Source organism: Eptesicus fuscus, chromosome 20, assembly GCF_027574615.1.
Source record: "Eptesicus fuscus isolate TK198812 chromosome 20, DD_ASM_mEF_20220401, whole genome shotgun sequence".
In the NCBI taxonomy this organism is placed as follows: domain Eukaryota; kingdom Metazoa; phylum Chordata; class Mammalia; order Chiroptera; family Vespertilionidae; genus Eptesicus; species Eptesicus fuscus.
In genome coordinates, this window is record NC_072492.1 from 47,817,220 (window position 1) to 47,831,229 (window position 14,010).

Below are 14,010 nucleotides of genomic sequence, written 5' to 3' on the forward strand. Positions count from 1 at the left end.
TCCGCCGTCTAGGACTGCCCGGTTAGGCAGCCCCTTGGAAGACGTGCAGAATCTAACTGACCCTAGCTCATACACACACACACCACACGTCTACACTCTTCTCTATGGGTTCCTCACTCACACTCTCTCTCTCCCTACCTTCCTGCCGGTCGCCATCTTCCCACCATGTTACAGACTAATTTTGAGGCTGTTCATGGGGTGCCAGGCCAGGGCCCAACTGTAGACTCTCCCAGGACACTGCAAGATGGACCCCGCCACCCCTCCCCACTTCCCACCCATCTCTCTTCACCCCTGCACCCCTGTCTCCTTGTTTCTAACCCCAACAGCGGCCCTTCCTTAGATGCTTCCTGGCACTGGTCATAGTTAGTCCTTTAGTCACAAGTTCCCTTGCTCCTGGGGAATAGGAAGTGGTGACAGCTGTCACCCCCTGAAGTTCTAAGCTAGCAGAACGTGTTCCCTGAGGGCCTGGGTCTCTGCCTCTCCCAGGGAGTGAGAAATCAGATCCACGTGGTGCTGCTTTTCAGAAATCTGAAGCCTTGGACTGGAATCGGGTGTGTCTTTGTCTCTCGCACCTGGCTCCATCCCCTCCCCTAGGTCCAGTCTACTCCAGTCTGAGCTGCCCACTGGGCTCCAGACCCTTGCTTGTACCTTGAGCCCTGGCCCTGGCCCCCTGAATGCCTGAGTCCACATCTGGTTGGCCCCAATGGAGACAAGGGGGTCCCTACTCAGATAGCCCAGGCTGCTGGGAAGGATGGTGCAGGGAGTGGACCCAGCCTGGGGGAAAGGCAGCAGGATACAATGGGTCTGGATTTGGGGATCAGCCGGAATGGATCCAGCAGCTAAGAAGCAATTCTGTTGGAGAAGAATTATTTCTAAGTCCATGGAGAGATCCATAGTAAAGCTCTGCAAATTGCCTCTGGCGCCATCTCTTGGTGGCTTTAAGAACTGCCTCAAGCATGCTCTTCCTTCTTACCCATGAGGTTGGGAATAGAAATGATGGGCACAAACTAATCCAGAGAGTGGTTGACTCTGGCAGCAAGAGGAGGGGCTTGAGGGCAGGGAGAAGTAGGTGGGGGCTTTATTATTATTATTTTTTTTAAATATATTTTATTGATTTTTTACAGAGAGGAAGAGAGAGGGATAGAGAGTTAGAAACATCGATGAGAGAGAAACATCAATCAGCTGCCTCCTGCACACCCCCCACTGGGGATGTGCCCGCAACCAAGGTACATGCCCCTGACCGGAATCGAACCTGGGACCCTTGAGTCCGCAGGCCGACGCTCTATCCACTGAGCCAAACCGGTTTCGGCAGGTGGGGGCTTTAAATGTCTCAATGATGGTTGATTTCTTAGGCTGAATGGCGGGTACACAGATGTCTATTTTTAGTCCTTCAACTGTTCCTATACACACGTTTGTGTAGGTGATATATTCACTGACATGTTTTTTAAAGTCTCTGGCGATAAGCTGAAAAGGGATGTAAGGTTCAGGGATGAGGTTCCGTCTTCTCTAGTCCAAGTGGCTGTGTCTCTGGACAGGCCATCGCTGGGTGGGGACAGTGGCAGGTTGTCTTAGCCAAACTGTGTTTCCTCACAAGTTGCCCGCTGAGGCCTGTTCACCCAGAGGACAGCACTGAGCATGCTCAGAAACAGGGGTATCTTCAGGAATATGAGGAGCAGGAAGTGGACGCTGCTGAATAGGGACCTGTGAGAGGGACAGTGGCCAGCAGTCAGTGGGAGGCCCAGGCTCCGCCGCTCCCCCACCTTCCTTTGAGCTCAGGTCCTGTGGCCTCAAAACTCAGTATCAGTGTCAAACCTGGGTGGTGCCAGGGCCAGACAGCTCATGCTGAGGACCACAGAAACCTGTCCTTCATTTAATTCAGGAATGAACTTGGAGGCCAGGACACAGCAGGTGCGCGAGGACGTGGTATGAGAAGAGGAGGGAAGACAGATACAGGATTCTGGCCAGACCCTCGTGCCCAGAAAGCCCTCAGCCATCAACACTCACAGGACCCCAGCTATTGCTGGGACCAACTTTAAGAATGAATGTCCCCTTATAACCACTCCACACGCAAATGCAAGTCCTGGCTCACCCTTGAATCAATCATGGGAGCAGATAGTCTGCTTAAACCACCCAACGACCTCTCCCCCAAGGAGTGACTTTGCCCATCCCCTCACCTCCTGGGTCCCAGTACACTGCCCATTCCAGCTCCTCACAAATGTAGCAACCCCTGTTGGTACCCTCTGTTTGCCCACTTGAGCTTCTGGTAGCTGTGGGCAGTTTTGGACCCGCCAATGTCTTCTCACCTCAAGCCGCTGCCCCTTCTTGCCTGAGGATTCTCTGTGGCCGTAGGAGTGGGCATGGCTTGCTGGGCAGAGCAGGCCAGAAATCCCCAGGATTCAGGCCCCAGGAGTGACCCTCTGCCTGGACCAGTCCTACTCCAGATGCTTTCTTGGTTGACTCTCCCACTTCCTTCAGGTCTCTGCTCAGATGTCACTAGTTGAGAGGCCTTCGCTCATCACTCTGTATACAACTAGCAAACCGGCCATCTGGCCCCGCCAGGAGGGCAGACGTGTGTGGATCCCCACCCCGGCTTCCTCACTGCTCCGTGGGCCGGCTCTGAGGAATGTCCTGCACAGCCTCTCTGAGGGAGCCCAGGGGAGTGAGCCCAGTTGCTCCAATGGGAACTCTCTCATCAATGGGCACCTCATTTGTCTTTCCCTCCTTCCCGCTCCCTCACTAGACCTCCTGGGATCACCTCTCTGTAAACTCACTACACCTACATTCTTGTCTCGGGATCCGATTGTGAGGAAACCCAATCTAAGTCTCTTTGTTACTTGTTTTCATTGAGCATCTCATCATGCCCGATCATCTTCCCCACATACATCCCATCACCCTGTCCTTTAATACCTACCTGCTTAATTTTTCTCCAGAGTAATGATCATTAATGACATTTCCTCTATGTGTGTGTGTATCTATCTATCTATCTATCTATCTATCTATCTATCTATCTATCTATCTATCTATCTATCTATCTATCTATCTATCTACCTACCTCATCCATTTGGTCGTTGTTTAAATCTGCCCATTTGAAAGAAACTTCCTTGAGAGAACAGCCTTGCCTGTTCACTGTCATATCCCCAGCATTTGCATCAGTTTCTGGCACATAAGACGTAAATGAAATATTTGCTGAGTGAGTGGCCTATTTAGGAGACCTGTGTCTGGGAAGCCCTACCCTCGGGAAGATGCCGTGCAGATGATAGCAGACACGAGGACACATGCGCCTTACCCTGGGTCTCGGCTGGGAGGTCCAGGCGTCCTTGCAGAGCTCTTGCTGCTGGAGGCTGTGGGGGAGGTGGAGGGTGAGGGACAGGGCCCAGGGCCCCGCCCAGGACTCTTTCCACTTAGGTACCTCTCCCTTGCACGGTCCTAACTTCACAAAGCAGAGGGAACTCAGGGAAGGGGCTGAACAGATGTTCTCAGACCATCCTCTCACCATAGTCAGACCCAGGCCTGAGCAGCGTAGAGGAGTATCCCTCTCCAACCCCATCCCAATGTGCTCTTAGCCAGGTGAACACTATAAACAGGACGAGCGATGCATCGCCTTCTGCCATTAAGCAGTTAGGCATTCCTTGTCTCCCTGAAAACAGGAGTGCTTGAAGGTCAGGTCAAGAGTTAGACCTCAGGTTCCACACACCCCCAACCAGTGCACTCACTTATCAACCCCCCCCCCCCCCGCCACCCCTTGGCAGAAGACTATAGAGGTTGATTCAGGGAAGATTGAAAGTGGGGATACCTCACACAGCTGATGGCTGGAAAATGCTACCAAAGACATGGAATCTGTACTCTGGAAAGTGGGACCCCCCAGCCCCCTCAGCCAACCCAGCTCCTCAGACATTGGCAGCCTCCCCTGTACTCCTTCAGGCGGGAGACTGGAGGTTCTCACTGGCTCAGTGGACCAACTCGGAGGAAGAACCTCCAGATTCAGACACTTAGGGACCCGGAGGAAAAGAGCTGAATCTCTGGGCAGTCACCTAAAGGTGAGGCTCCTCCTCCAGCCCCCACAAAGCACCTCAGGCTGCATTCTTAAGTGCACATAGACAAAACCTTCAGAGGAAAGCCTCCAACATGAAAGAGAGAAACCAACACAATTAGGAGAAAGTGTCAGAAGAAGCTGAGACAATGCAGAAAGCAGAAGAAAAAGAACACACCCTTAGATTGATAAGGGAAGATGCCACTCTCAGGAAAGAAGAAAAAGAAGGAAAGAAAGGAAGAGAGGGGGGCGGAGGTGAAAGGACTTATTAAAAGATCAAGAAACAATTTGAACAGAAACATATGTTAGAGGTGCCCCATCTCTCTTCTGCCCCGTCAGGCCCAGGGGTTTACTGGGCTCCCTCCTGCCTGGTCAAGTGAGTCGGAGGGAGAAGATGCAGAAACTGGGGGAGGGTGCCAGACAGACGGAGACCAGACAGAGGGTTGAGGGCTCCCTCCTTCCCCACAGCCACCAACAAACCAAGTTGACCTGCAGCCAGAGGCCAGGGCCTCCAGAAAATGGGCTTTCCCTGGGGCCAGCACACATACCAGAGGCTGAAGAAAGGCCCAGAAGCTGGGTGTTAGAGAGGCCAGGGCGAGAGTTGGGGCTGGCCATGGATTTCTGGAGCAGGGGTCCCCAGTCAAAGGGATGAGGTTGGCAGTCTGGGCCATCCCTGACCTTAGACCATCTCAAGGTTCCTGTCCGGAGCCTGGGCGAGGCCCTGGTCCCTGGGGTTGTAGAGAGCTCTTAATCCTGAGAGCTCAAGCTAACGGACAGTGTGAAGGGGGTCCCTTTGGAGTGACCTCCACCCTATACACACACTCCACCCTGTGAAGTCAGGAAGGCAGGATGAGGCCTTCAGTCTTGATGGATCCGACGACACAGGGCCCTCCCACCTCAACCCACAGACATTGTCAGGACCTGGGGTGGTGGCAGGAAACTTGGATGTGACGCACCCATGCTCACACTCTCACACGCCTGACACACACACTGGTACTCCGACTGACCCACTTTTTACACGTTTTCCTCACGCACACCCTCACGTTTTCACACACTCACACACAGTCACACACAGTCACATGCACACAACGCACTTGGTCCTGAATCTCTGGTGCACAAACACCAGGCCCCATTCCCTCTCCTGAGTTGAAGTTTCCTGGGATGCTCTGCAGAGATTCGCTCAGACCCCTTCGTCGCTGGTACCAGAGGAAGGAGGGCCTCACCTGGGGAAACAAACACTTGAACCTGGAAAAAGGGTTCAGGCAAGAAGCCAGGAAGCCCCTCTTCCATCAGTAGCGTGGAAATCCCACACCTGTATTTTCCTGCATCGTTTGCAGAGAGGTTCTTCAAGGTCACTGTGAAGGTGAGGTTGCCAGGATGGACACTCGGCCTCTCCTCACCTCTCTCCTGGAGGCGCTGAGCGTCACAGTCTCGGAGAACAGTGGCAAGCACGGCTGTCTGCACCAGTATTTGTTAAAGGCCTCATATTCCTTCTTGTACCGACACGGCACGCTCAGGGATCCACCCACGGTGCCCGTCACATTAGTGGGGCCGCTCAGAGACAAAGAGCCTAGAAAACACAATCCATCTTGTCTTCCCCTGGAAGAGCCTGAGCCAGAGGGGCCCTGGGTGTCAGGTCTTTTGGAAGTCACCCCGAGGCCTGAAGGAGGGGGCAGGCACCAGCAAAGTATAGGCAGACACAGGAGGAGATCTCAGGAGACACCTGCTGTGGGATTCTGAGACTCAAGAGGCCATGACCAGCCTGTGTGAGTTCAACCAACTCACAACGTGAGGGGGAGAGGAAGACTTTGGTGGTCCTAGACAGGTTCTGGGTCCCATCCATTACTTAGAATTGAATAAAGCTACTAAGCATGATCTGAATAAAGGGATGGATGGATGGATGGATGGATGGATGGATGGATGGATGGATGGACGGACGAACTAGAAAACAGAAAATAAGAATGGGAACCAGGAAAAATTAGATAAAGCCCAGTGCTGGGAACTAAGAGGAAGCCTTCAGCTTCTGGCTGTGTCCCTGTTCCCCGTGCTCACTGTGGACCCCGAGTTCATAAGCCCTGCTTGTACAGGTAGGACCTCCTGCTCATAGGTCTGAGTCACACAGGAGATGAGCGCTGGCCAGGGTATAAGGAGGCCATTTAAGAAGGGGCTCTTCTTGACCACGATTCAAGAACATTAAGACTTCGACTCCCCTCCTGGGACAGACGCCTGCAGCAACACTTGCCATCACTGAATATCTTTAGGGACTCTGCTCCACATGGATGACCCACCAGTGGTTCCTTCCCTCCCCTACTCCTCGGCAGCCCCCGCCAGCCTTGCCATGCCCTGGCCTTAGCTTCAGGTCCTTTGCCACCTCTAAGACTTTGGCATTGCCCTTCCTTCTCCAGTCTCTCTGAAAGCCCCAGTTCCAAGTGATGAGGCCCCAGGCCCCACCAATCTCTGCTTCCTGCCTGGAGAGTCACACGAGCTCTAGACACCTGAGGGGTCCTCTCACTGCAAGGAACCATTGCTGTCCACTCTGCCCTTGACAGGTAACACACAATCAGCCCAAAAGTCCTCGCTCTCCGCTCCCCTCCCTCTCCTCTCTGGCGTCTTCCTGACCTTAACAATGATGGTTCTAATGATTAAAATGGCTAGACTTCCTTGGGGCTCCGTCTGTGCTCACAGTGTGGAGAGCATTTCCCAGTTAATCCTCATCCTGTCCCAGGGAGGAACTGGGGTGCGCTGGGGTCTTTATAATCACACCTCATCCCTTTGGCTTGTGTTTTTGTTGCATTCCCTGCCCATCACCACCCTTTGCTCACCCTGACCTGCCAGAGCAGATTTCCCGAGTCCGGGCCCAGCCCCGCTCACCTGGGACACAGAGAAGCAGCAGAGCCCGTGGCAGCCACATGGCCCTGTCCCTCGGGCTGGGAAGGCTCCTCGCCCAGGGTCTGCTCCCCCGTCCCCTCCTCAGCTTCTCTCCGCCCGTCTCTGCTTGTTTCTGTTCTCAGAGCAGGTCAGACAATGTAGCAGCAGAGGGAGCGGGGCCATCGCATGGACGGGGAAACTCGGGGCTGAATCTGAACTTGCAGTTCCCGTTTCTCGCCCCAAACACGAGAGCACCCCTCCCATCACTCAGCCCCAGCCGCAGGCCCGCCCCAGCAGCCGGGTCCATTTCCATCCCCATTTCCCAAGCAAGCCCTGCCCTGCCCGGAGGGCTGGCTCATTTCCTGTGGCCGAGACAGCAGTCTCGTGCGGTACAGGCATGACTAGGCCTTGTCTGGACAAGGCCAGCTACGTACAGGGCCCCATGCAAATGGGCATGCCCTTGTTCCAGAATATTACGAATTTTGAAGGGCGGCTACGAGAGTTACACCGAGCGCGAGGTCCCTCTACGTGCAGGGCCCGGGGTGCATGGCACTGTGCCCCCAGAAAGCCGGCCCTGCCTCTGGGCGGGTCAGATGGTGAGGCGGGGTCCACGTGGGGGCTTTGCTCTTCTGAGCCCCCAGCTCTTGTCTGCCCTCCTCAGACCCAGAAGCCTTGAGTGGTTTCGTCTTGGTCACGTGCTCCTGACCGGTCTCCATTGCTCTGGCTTCAAGGAGAACTTAACCACCCTCAGGCCTCCCCTTGAACCCGTGTGGTTGAATGGGAGGCGAAGCGTCTCCTGGGTAGAGATCTTTCCGGAAATGGGAGGGTAGCCCCGGTGTACCTGGCCAGGAAGACACCCAATTCCGTGAGGCAGCCACGGGGACGTGTAAAGGCAGACGCAGGTGGGAAATGCTCTGTCCAAGAGCTTAGGTTCATGTACGGAGAGCGCTCTGCAATTCGGGGATTCCGTTGTCAAACAGCTTCTCTTAATGGGGCGTCGCAGTAAAAATAAAAATTCTTGCTCATTCATTTTTTTTTTTGCTGAGGAAGCTTCATATTTTCCGTGGTTTTGTGTGTGCTGAGTGTGTGCACACGCACCCGCCCCTCCCGTGTGGGGTGGCTTCCCGCACGTGTTGAGCAATCTCACTCTGCTGCAGAGCCAGGGGGAAGGCCGTGTGCTGGAAGCAGAGGCTTCTCAGGCCACTGGCTTCTGTTTACGTATGTGGACTGCTCCCGGCCCCCCACCCCCCAATGTAAACCTTAGGGGTTCAGAACATGAAAAGATGCAAAAATTCACATCCATATTCTGTGTTGTTGTTTTTTCATTGACTGTGAGAGAGAAAGGGGGAGAGAGAAACATCGATCGGCTGCCTCCGTATGTGCCCCAACCGGGGAGCAAACCTGCATCCCGGGCACGTACCCTGACTGGGAATCGAACCAGCAACCTTTTGGTGCACGGGGTGACACCCAGCCAACTGCAAGGGCCCAGGCCATATTCTGTCATTTTTTCACCACTTTTTGTAGCATCTTATGTAAGCTTACTCTCTTTTCAGCGTGACCTTAAAAGAAAAGGATGCCCCAAAAGTGATTTGTGAGGTGCCGCTGAGAGTTTTCAGCTGTGACCCTCCGTGAGTCACGTGATTGCTCTCAATTCAGGATTCAGACTCGCTCTCTCCTTCCCAGCTCACCCGGACTGGGTGCAGTTGGTGGTAGTTTACCCTGTGTGTCTGTGTGTCCTTTGAAGAAATTCTATTTGTGTGTGTGTGTGTGTGTGTGTGTGTGTGTGTGGTCTTTCCCCTCCTCAGGGTGTTGTCTGCAGCTTGCCTATTTTAACTTACTGTATTTTCAAAATCACCCCATATCAATACCTATAGACTTTTAAAAATATATATATATTTATTGATTTCAGAGAGGAAGGGAAAGGGAGAGAGAGAGAGAGAGAAACATCAATGACGAGAGAGAATCATTGATCGGCTGCCTCCTGCACGTCCCCTACTGGGGATCAAGCCCACAATTCAGGCATGTGCCCTTGACTGGAATTGAACCCAGGACCCTTCAGTCCTCAGGCCCATGCTCTATCCACTGAGCAACACCAGCTGGGGCTGCCTGTAGACCTTTGCTTTCAATGGCTGCATAGTATTGCATGCTGTCTGCATATTGCAATTTGTTTCATTCTTTCCCTCTTGATGGGCACTTGAGTTGTTTTCAGCTCTTTGTAACTACATGCAATTCCTTAATGAATGTCTTTGCATGTGTGGCTTGATACTCATTCATGAATATGCCTGTGGGATAGATTCCTGTATGTGAAACAGCTGGGTTACAGGTCTGTGCATTGTCTGTGCATCGAACCAGCAACCTTTCGGTGCACGGGGCGATGTCCAACCCACGGAGCCACACCTGCCAGGGCCCAACAGTGACGTTTAAATACACACGATATAAAGATGTTTGGAGAGGCGGACACAGGGACAGCAGACAGAGGAAGGACATTCCACAAATGCTCCCTAAGGAGGAGAAAAAGAAGCCACAAGTAAAAGTGATCGAATTGAATTTAAAATGATCCCGAAATAAAGAAACCCTTCCATCTGCAACTGAAAATCCACACAGTGTCCCAGTGGAGCGGGGAAGGGTTTCCTAATGACCCACACCTAGAACCTTCTGACGTTACAGAGCTTCCAGGACAAAGAGAGAATCGCATGGGCTCCGATCAGAGAAGACCCCGGCTCAGAGGGAGTAAGTTGCGAATATGAAGGGAAGAGGCTGGTCTCCGATGCCACCCCAGCACGGCATCTCAGGGGACGTGAGGGAAAATCTACACGTTCCCAGAAAAGACAGGGTCCCCTCTGGGAATTCTCTACCCAGGATCGTTGCTTTTGGCAACACTCTCACACGCGCAAGAACTTATGAAATACAGCACCCGCGAGCCCTTGGAAAATAGAAAAACAACATCGTGATGAAATTGTGCCTACCGAGAACTAAAGCCAATAATGAAGAAAAAAAAGAAGAAGAAGAATAGAAGCTACGGTGAGCAGGGAATATATTTTAAAATAGGAAAAAAGATGAAACTACCATGGGAAATATTTACAGAAGGGCATATAAATACCATCCATGCAAAAAGTACGACACCGGCAAAATCAGTTCTGGGAAAGGGAGGGTGGGCAAAGGGTAAGATGCCGAAGTCCTCACCTTGTACAGCACAGTCCATCGGGAGCTTGAATTGCTGTTAAAAACAAGATGCTCATGCCCTAGCCAGTTTGGCTCAGTGGATAGAGCATCGGCCTGTGGACCAAACGGTCCCAGGTTCGATTCCTGTCAAAGGGCACGTACCTTGATCGCAGGCTCCTCCCCAGCCCAGGCCCTGGTCGGGACTCGTGTAGGAGGCAATCAGTCGATGTGTTTCTCTCACAATGATGTTTCTGTCTGTCTTTCCCTCTCTCACTCTCTCTCAAACTCAATGGGAAAATATCCTTGGGTGAGGATTAAAAAAAAAAAAAAGATGCTCATGGCGGGTCTCAGGGTCCAAGCTCAGTGGTGCAGAGGGCAACCCGGTGAGAGCAAGCTGGCCCCAGCGGGATGAGCAGGGTCCCTTGCGGACGAGACCTCCCCTGGCCCTGTCCCACACCGTCCCTCCTGGCCTGGGCTCATGCTGTTTCTTCTGCCCTTTGCGCTAGTGGCCTCCCCTTTCAATCTTGAAGCTGCCAGAAGTTCAAGTCCAGGGAGGAGCCAGAGAGCAAGAATCTTTTTGTCTTTCTGAAGCAGCAGCATCCTGGTGTCCTCGTCCCTCCTCCACAATTGACGGCCCAGAAGGCTCAGATCCTGATGGGAGAGATCTGGTTCCGGCTCTTGAAAGTATGAGGAGCTGCTCCAGGCTCCTCCCTCCCCAGCTGCCCTAGCTCCCAGCCACTAGGCTGGTCCAGGCTCCACAATCTGACTGATGGGTCCCGTCTCAGTCCCCAAAATACGTGGGCATCTCCCTGTGACGCCAGAATGAGCCTGGCAGCCACACTGGATGCTCTCAAAAGAAGTGAGAACGTTTACGTATCCTACCAGGAAGGGTGATGGGGACAATGAGAGGCTGTGATGCCAAGTTCAGCGTCAGACGTGCAGGAGGCAAGGGACGGAGCTGGCACCAGAGCTTCCTTCCCCACACGTGACAAACACGCAGCAGGGCAAGGACTCCAGACGCTTCTGTTCCCTGTGCATCAGGTCTTCACTCACGGCTGGCATGTCGTCAGTGCACGGTTCAGTTGCTCTATTCATGAGTCAAGAATTGTGAAACCCGGGATTGGCGGGAGCCCTAAACCTCAGGGGACAGGGGACGCAGAAATCAGTCCCGGACCCTGGCAGGTGGCTCACGGGCTTGAGGTCGGAAATGGCCCGCAAGGACTTGGGCCCCCAGCGAAAGGCCTCTTCCTGCACTTCTGTTTGTATTTCCTGCTCTGTGGGGGCCTCAGGACAAGGGGAGACCAGAGGTTGTGCACAGAGAGGGGCCGCAGAGGCCCAGGCCTCACTGCTGTGGGTTCCCAGGGATTAGGGCCCTGACCCTGAGGCAGGGCCCAGGCTGCCTCCAGAGCCACGGTCCCTGCTGTCCACCGTCATTTCACAATAAACAATCTTTCTTCCATTTGAGTTTCTTACTTGCAGACATGACATCGATGAACATGGGAGCTACTGATTACTGGTTAGTGGTTACTGGTTCTCAGAGCGGGGCTGACTCTGCCTCTCCCCCGAGCTCCTCTGAGTCCGGTTCACCCACAGGACAGCACCGAGCATGCCCAGGAGCAAGGGCACCTTCAGGAAGACCAGGAGCAGGAAGTGGGTGCTGCTGAGCTGGAACCTGCGGGAGGGACACGGTGACAGAAGTGAGCTACCGCCCAGGACCCCTCTTCCCCGTGCATCAGGTGCCCAGACTGTGGGTCCCAATAACCTACATGAGGACAAGCCTGGGACCCCAGGCTGACAGTGGCCTCCACTGGCCCCCACACTCTCTCTTCTGATTCCTTCCTCTTCTCACCTTGGCTTGTTCTTTGGGAGGAAGTGCCTGGGGTTCTTATGAGAAGAGACTGGGACACAGACACACACGAGGGGAAACCATGGGAAGACACAAGGAAGAGACGGCTGTCTACAAGCCCAGGACCGAGGCCTCAGGAGGAACCAACCCAGCCGACACCTTGACGCAGACTTCTGGCCTCCAGAACTTGAGAAAGTTGTTTAAGCTGATGCTGCTTTGTGATGGCTGCCCGAGCTGATGAACACAAGGATTATCTCTTACTCATCACAATTCACAGGAAGTCGTAAAATAAACCCATCAATTAATTATTTAGCTCTATTTGCTACATTAACTATCTCTCGATTGTAAGAGCCTGGAGGGCAGACAGACAGCTTGATTGCTCTGTTCATCCTCCTATCCCCCTGTGTTCCCTAAATCGGTGCTAGACAGGAGGGGGGCTCAATAGTTCTTTGTTGAATAAATGAGTGAGTTATCCATAATGTGAGCAAAAGCCCTAATCGGCACTTACATCTGGCTTTGATTCTTGCATTTAAAAACTGCTAGTCTTATTAAAAGCATTTCAGCCCTGGTTGGTGTGGCTCAGTTAGTTGAGTGTCATTCCAACCACCAAAAGGTTGCTGATTTGATTCCCAGCCAGAGCACATGTCCAAGTTTCAGGCTCAATCCCCAGAAGGGAGCGTGCAGGAGGCAGCCCATCAGTGATTCTCTCTCATCATTGATGTTTCTCTCTCTCTCTCTCTCTCCCTCTCCCTTCCTCTCTCTCTAAAATCAATAAGAACATATTTTAAAAAGTGAATAAGTAGTTCGGTAGAAAGCAACTCTCACAACAGAGAGCAAATGGGAGAGGGGCAAAGGCCCCCCTGGTTTGGAAAGCCGGGATGTCCCATAGAGACTGTGGGAAGGCCCAGCAGTAGAAGATACAGCAGATCTGAAGGCAAAGCGAAGAGGGCCAAGGAGGGGGAAGGGAAGAAACGAAAGAGGCCTCTCAGCTTCCAGAAAGCTCCCGTGGCTGTGGAGCTGGGAAACATGAGCCCGGCTCAGTTTCTTTCTCTGTAAAATGGGAACATGCATGTCCATCTGCCTGCCCTCCCCCCACGCCCTGAGGTGGTCACCAGCAAGGTCAACACATGAACAGAATAACACACAGGAAAGTCCCCCGTGAGCTGCCAGGGGCTCGAGAGACACGAGGGACTATCAGGATCACTGTTGTTGCCATAACAGTAACTAGGGAAACAGGACTTCCCCAGGCCCTTCCTGTTCTCCCAGAATTTGGACCAAAGGGCCTTGTGGCCCCATGACACCCGTGTCCACACATCCTGGCCATGCCCTCTGCCCTGAATGCCTGCTCGTCCATCTCCCACCCTCTGAGCTCCTTGGGGGACGCCCCATGTCTGTGTGAGAGAAGTTTGGGACAAGTGAGCCGGAAGGAACAGCAGCGTCCAAGCTGACTTACCTGCCATCGGAGTGGTGGTTGGTCACAGTCGGAGAGCCTGTGGTGTCTTCTGGGGTGTCTGTGAATGTGTTGGCAGTGGAGGTGAGGGTGGGGGTCAGGGGTCAGCACTGTAGTTGTTGCTTGTCATACAGAACAGGTTACATTCCACTCTCCTGCTAACCCACCCGCAGCCTTGCACGTAGCTCGGAGCCAGGGAGGAATGTGGGCTGCCCTGGCCTGTGGAGCCTACAAAGGAGCCTTGGGATGGGGCCTCCAGCTGGACCACTCATACCTCCTAGGCTTCTGGGAGACTCAGAGCCTCAGAGGCCGTCGAGTCTGGGCACAGGTCCAAGAGGACATTGAGCACGCCCTGGAAGGGTGAATGGGCCCAGGACTGCCTCAGGTCAAGGGCAGCTGGGGGGCAGCTTTGGACATGTTTTTAAGTTTCTGTGATGGGGTAGCTCCTTCTCGAGGTCCCATGAGACAAGGAAGGTGCTGCACTTGGCAGCTATCCAGGCCTCCCGGGTTCCAGGTGTGGTGGGGGCGCTCTGAGTGTGTTCCCTCCCGGCCATAAGTGCGCTGTGAGCTGGTGCTGGCTGTCCGAGGATCGGCAGGAGCAGAGCCCAACAGATACACTTGTTCCCACCCGGATGCTCCCAGGAGCGTCTATTC

General features: G+C 53.5%; 1 protein-coding gene across 1 annotated transcript in view; it reads right to left on the reverse strand.

Moving 5' to 3' along the window:
- Nucleotides 1-790: 790 nt before the first annotated feature.
- The window catches only part of LOC103299427 (polymeric immunoglobulin receptor-like), an 81,920-nt gene continuing 68,700 nt past the window's right edge, over nt 791-14,010 (reverse strand). Inside the window, 4 exon segments of the mRNA XM_054709505.1 lie at nt 791-1,701; nt 3,287-3,341; nt 5,254-5,412; nt 5,415-5,600. Coding sequence (XP_054565480.1) covers nt 1,569-1,701; nt 3,287-3,341; nt 5,254-5,412; nt 5,415-5,600 — 533 coding nt within the window. The 3' untranslated portion in view covers nt 791-1,568.